The sequence below is a fragment of the Sinocyclocheilus rhinocerous genome, unplaced genomic scaffold (genome assembly GCF_001515625.1).
Source record: "Sinocyclocheilus rhinocerous isolate Xijiao unplaced genomic scaffold, SAMN03320098_v1.1 scaffold708, whole genome shotgun sequence".
Taxonomy (NCBI): Eukaryota; Metazoa; Chordata; class Actinopteri; order Cypriniformes; family Cyprinidae; genus Sinocyclocheilus; species Sinocyclocheilus rhinocerous.
The window spans coordinates 660,451-666,111 of NW_015635523.1; the positions used below are offsets into that span (position 1 = coordinate 660,451).

At 39.3% G+C, this 5,661-nt stretch overlaps 1 protein-coding gene across 4 annotated transcripts in view; it reads left to right on the forward strand.

The window, feature by feature from the left end:
• Positions 1–5,661, forward strand: part of robo3 (roundabout, axon guidance receptor, homolog 3 (Drosophila)) — an 85,408-nt gene that overhangs the window by 77,416 nt on the left and 2,331 nt on the right. For 2 of the 4 annotated variants that reach the window (XM_016561363.1, XM_016561366.1), the window contains 5 exons: positions 1,830–2,051; positions 2,731–2,915; positions 3,794–3,898; positions 3,990–4,163; positions 4,398–4,540. In XM_016561363.1, coding sequence (XP_016416849.1) covers positions 1,830–2,051; positions 2,731–2,915; positions 3,794–3,898; positions 3,990–4,163; positions 4,398–4,540 — 829 coding nt within the window. The remainder of the gene's footprint in view (positions 1–1,829; positions 2,052–2,730; positions 2,916–3,793; positions 3,899–3,989; positions 4,164–4,397; positions 4,541–5,661) is intronic. The other 2 variants (XM_016561364.1, XM_016561367.1) reach the window with 1 other exon arrangement.

Consider the following 5,661-nt stretch of genomic DNA (forward strand, 5'->3'; position numbering starts at 1 on the left):
TGTGCGCTCAGAAAACCTTATATCTGAAGTTTAAACTCATATGGTTTATAACGCATGATTTCAGCACGATAAACATGATAATCAGAACCAAAACAGATGTTTTTAGCAGGTCGCAGCTCTATTCTGGAAAAGGGGGCGTGGAGCAGCAGCTCATTTGCATTTAAAGACACAGGCCCGAAAAACAGCTTGTTTCTGCTTCCACTCAAAATAGGCATTTTCAAAATTATATAATAAATGATCTGTGGAGTATTTTGAGCTGAAACTTCACAGACACATTCTGGGGACACCAGAGACTTATATTACATATTGTAAAAAGGGGCATAATATGTCACCTTTAAACTAAAAAGACAAAATTTTGATACTGATAGTGATTTGAATATTTGAAGTCAGTTAAATAGGTCAGTTAATAGCTGCCCAGAAAGTGTCTCAATCAGGAATTTGGCAGACAAAACAAACCTCAAGTCTCTCCTCAAGTTCACACACACAATTTCAGCAATTCATTTTAGTTTTTAACTTCATTTCCATGTCTACAAGACGACATCTTTTACCAATTTGCAGCATGCTGGCTAGCTGGGAACATGGCCTTACTTAGCCTTCTGGACAAGGTTTTGCTGATTGTTCCAGGAACAGTCTCAGAATTCTCAGGGCCAGAGTGGTTTGATTGCTGTTGACAAGGCTGTATATAGAGGCTAACAAAGTTAGCGATATTCTACCCTTGAATCTGGCCTGTTTCCTCATGACGGCCTGACTGAATTATGTTTTCTTTTCCTGGTCTGTATCGCATTAGTTCAGCAGTAGCCGCAGAATGCCCCGGCCGGGCGCTGACGGGTAGAGACACTCTTATTGCTTTCTGCCGCCACTTCAACCCAATGGCTGCCCGTGAGGGGCACTAACAAGGGCGAGTCACATTAGCCGCAGCGGTTAACCAGCCCTGGCTCACAGTGGAGATCCGTGAATCCGATAACCTTGACATAGCCTCCCGCAGTAACCACATTAGCCAGTGATAGGCACAACCCTTCTCAAGTTCCTTCCTCCGAGTGTAAGACGTCGTTCAGGGCACAAGCACGCAATGCAACACTCACAGCCAGACTGGATTTTCATGACTAGTCCTCAAAAGTGTGATGAGCTAATGAATCATAAGGTTAACCTTTGTGGCAGCCCGAAGGCAAGAACATCAGCTCTGTTACTGCAATATGACTATAATTTTAATAACTCACCCTTCAACTCAGCGAGGCCCAAGAATTCAACAAAAATATTGAGCAGCCACATAAACCAAGAGCGTGCCGTGTGTAGGTGTCATTCAGCTCAGCGGTTTGCCCTCAAAGTGCCCAAGGCATAACATTGAGTAAGTGTCACTCCAAATGCCACTGCATTAAACTTCTTTTTCATCGCTCTTGCATGGATTGGTCCCGCGAGGGCTAAAAGATCACGCATATTGTTATCTGGAGGCCAGGCTGTCTCTTTTGACACAACAGCAGTAGGAATCGATATGCCACAGGTTGCATTGACCCGGTGATTACTGCAGCAGGCAATCATAATGAGTGAGCTGTGATTGATTTAGCACAGAGGTGCTGGAGTTACTTAACCCTCTGCTAAAAATGAGGGAATTTAGTTATAGAGCAGAAATAAAGTCACTTACTCTCCCACTTTAAGTGAGAAGGGCAAGCGAGTGATAAGAAAAGTTAATGTTATATTTATAATAATAGATAAGTGGTGGGTAGAATATGTGCTCTGGCAAATTTGACGTGTTTCAATATGTTTATCATTATTAAGAAAGATTCTAAAGTTATCGACCTGTAAATAATATTGAAACTTTTCTTCTCACTCAGATCCGATGAAGAAGAGTGGTGTCCTCCTCTCCCGGATAGGACTTACCTCATGGACGGCGTGATGGAGGACGGTCCCACTCCTCCTCCTAGAGGAGAGGCTTCTTCCCCCACCACATCCTACAGCCACCAGTCCACCGCCACCTTAACCCCATCTCCCAGAGACGATGGCCACTGTCACGACATACCACGCTTGCACCAGCTCGAACAGCCACAGATAGCACGGTGAGACACGTAAAACTTCAAATAATATTTCACAATCATTTCGTGCATTAGTGTTTTTTGTCAGGTCAGCATTTCAGAGTTTATTTCTCTTTTATTTTCAGCTGTTTTGACAGTTTGAGTTGGGCATTTGTAAACTTTATGATGCATTTCTAAACATAAATTTGATAAGATGCAGCATAAACAACATTTGCTTTAATCTCGAGGCGACGTTCGCTTTAAAATACTTAATGTAAGCCATCCTTCATCTTTCAGGAAACTGCTCTTCTGCATTAATAGAATAGTTTATTTGTTTTCATTCTCTTAGGAGAATTTTTACGGTGTTATTATTTGTTCCTGCGGAGAAAACTTGTTATATGAATAATTTATTCCTCTGCAGGTCCGTATTTGTAGATTATCATGGCACAGAGCAAATATTGAGACTCTCATTAAGCTTCCTGCTAGACTGCAGTTGCGCCAAGTTTAGAAAGATCATTTACTTTTACAAAGTGCTGATCTTGGCCTACTGTGTTTTCAATTTAATATGAGTTCATATAATAGTGTTTGTGTGCCTTATTGGCTGCAGATCTGGGTTAAAACAAAGAGATCCATTGAATGGGGTGCATTTCAGTTACTATATATCTAGCAAATTCCATGCTGTCAAACTTTGTTTTAATTGACCAAACATTTTTTTTGTGGACAGCCGGTTGCCATGCGGACCTGTGCCTGTGCCGCGAGCACCAAGCCCCCCTCTAACCCAGTCCAACCCAAACCTGGCGGCCAATCAAGAGTGCCCTGACAACACTGTGCCACACCGCTCAGCACACAAACGGGATCTGAGCCAAGGAGCTGCCCAAAGTGTAGAGAACATCAGCAACACCACACCAGGTGTGTTTCTGTTTCTATATAAACATGCCACAGAAGTTTTGCTGCTCAAGTAAAATACAACTTTCATGGTCACAGCCAGTGTTGGGCTAGTTACTAAAAGAATGTAATATATTACTCATTACTAGTTACTCCTTTCAAAAGTAATATTGTAACTTTACTTATTACTTTCTGGCAACAGTAATTAGTTACACTACTAGTTACATTACTTTTTCTTCACGCCCCACAGAAGTTGTAACTGTGTATCTTCCACATAAAATTCTTTAGCTTGAAGCTTTCATTATTTATTTTATCAAATCACATCAGTTTGTAAGAAACTGTTTAATTTTCCAAAAAAATTTTTTAATTATAGTAATATAATGTACCACATGCTGATCAGAGGGATGTGGGTGGGATGTAATCCCAGAGTAAAGTACAGCCACAACTTACACAACATTGTTCAGATCATCTTTTTTCCTGACAAAATCAATATAATGCAATATTTCTATCTGCTGAATGTAAGCTTTTCCATATTCCAAGCTTGCCTGCTGCACTGGGGACATCACATGCATGTGCAAGTCGTAAAAATTATGAAAATAAATCTAGGAATTATTTGATTGTTGGATTTGAAATCAGTGGGGTCGAAGCATCAAAAGTAACTAACTAAGCTGTTTTATGGATGGTAACTGTAATATTATTACTGAAATCTTATTAGTAATTAGTTACACTACTAGTTACTGCAAAAAGTAATATTATTTCAGTAACTAAGTTACTAGTAACTAGTTACTGCCCAACACTGGTCACAGCAATATATAATTAGACATTTTCTACCTAAAGCAACTTTTACAATAGCTACAATTGTTTTAGCTGCTTCATTGTCATGTCTCATCCCCCCCTTTCAGGTCGAGCGAGGCCCTCTGCAGACCACACACCACCTGGGCAGAAGTCCAAGGTGAAGAAGAAAACCTCCAAGAGCAGTCAATACCGAAGAGATATACTGCAAGGCGGTGAGTTACTGACCAGGCCTTTTCTAGAATCAAGTTAGTTAATCATTTATCCTGCTCCCGCATACTTAACATGCTGGTCACATCTCTGCAGATCTGCCCCCTCCACCAGAGCCGCCTCCTGAAGATGAGGTCGACTGTGCTCAAGTAGGGGGATTCGAATGTGGACAGACGTCCCTCGAGAGAGTGGGCAGCTCCCATTCCTCCATGGAGAGGAGAGAACAGAGCACTCCCAACCGGAAAAACTCCTCTCATAGACGAATAGACGGTTAGAGCTGACACCTGACAATATAACTTAAATACTGTAAAAACATTTTGTCCTTGTTAAAGGCACAAGTATATATATTTATTTTATTATTATTATTTTTTAAATGTATATGTGTGTATGTAAGTATATATAAGATTAAATAGACTGGCTTTTTATTTTAAAGTTAATGAAAGTTATAGTGTATCAATACACTTATGAACCCTAACATTTTGGTATTGTTTATGTGGCTCACAGCAGAAGACGATTTAATTCCTTACAACAAGCCCAACTTCCTGTCTCGGGGTCAGTTGTCCAGCAATTGTTCCACAACAGGAAGTTCATCATCACGGGGGTCAACAGGATCACGGGGGCACGGAACGGGCAGGAAGAGAAATGATGTAAGACCAAGTAACTTTTCTCACACTGTAGAAAATCATTTACTTAATCAGTATTTTTGTCTTTTTTAATCACTAAAAAAAAAAACATACAAGAGTAATATTTACAATTAAATATGCATGCAAATTATTTATTGTACTTAATTTATACAAAATATTAATTTATAAAAATGGCACATTACATTAAGACTTGTTTTCTTAACAGGCAAATTGTTCAACTGTCTTTTTTATGCTTGAAACGAGAAAATGTCTAGCACAATTTTGCTTCACAAATAAATCCATATTGTTTTTAGGATGCTTAGATGTTTTTATAGACAAAAATAATACTGATTAAGACAGTGGTTTTAAGTGTATGCTTTCAAGATTAATCCTCGTCCTCCCAAATCCTAACCCTAATCCTAAATCTCAAACATTAGCCAAGCTTAGTCAAACACAGCCTCACAAACACATACGTTAGTTTATCTTTTCTTAACACTCATTCATTGGTGAGACAGAATTGAGAAGTGTGGATGAGTCTAGACTAAGTCCATCGGGCTGTTCAGCACATAGTGTAAGTGTTCTGTAGAGGCACAGGACTTTTAGCCAGCAATCAGACACTTCCTCTGAAGTACATCCCCCACTGCTTGGAGAACTTATAACAGAAGAGATGCTACAACAGAATGATCCGTCTCTAAAGTGATTTTTCTCATATCAAACAGGTGCACGATTATTTATAACCTAGTTTTACAGCTCTCAAATACAAAAGTAGACATACTTAGAAAATGTTGTCATATTCTTCCTTACTAAATCTGCTGTATTCACCAAAGAGTAAATGCCTGTACAAAATAAGTAGGGCTGTCGTGATTCGTCGACTTTATTCGACTATTCGATTTTTAAAAATCCTCGACTTCATTTTGCTCACGTCGACTAACCGGCAAAATACCGGAAGTGGCGCATTTCACAGACGAGAATCCATAAAACACATTATTAGTCTGTTTTCCAAGGCTGCATGATATATTAATTAAGCATAATTGTGAATTCACAAACGCTACGATTTAATTAAATAATTATGCGATGCAGTTCTAATACAGTATATGCGCTTTAATTATTTACATGCGTGTAGATTAAGTACATGCGTCACACAG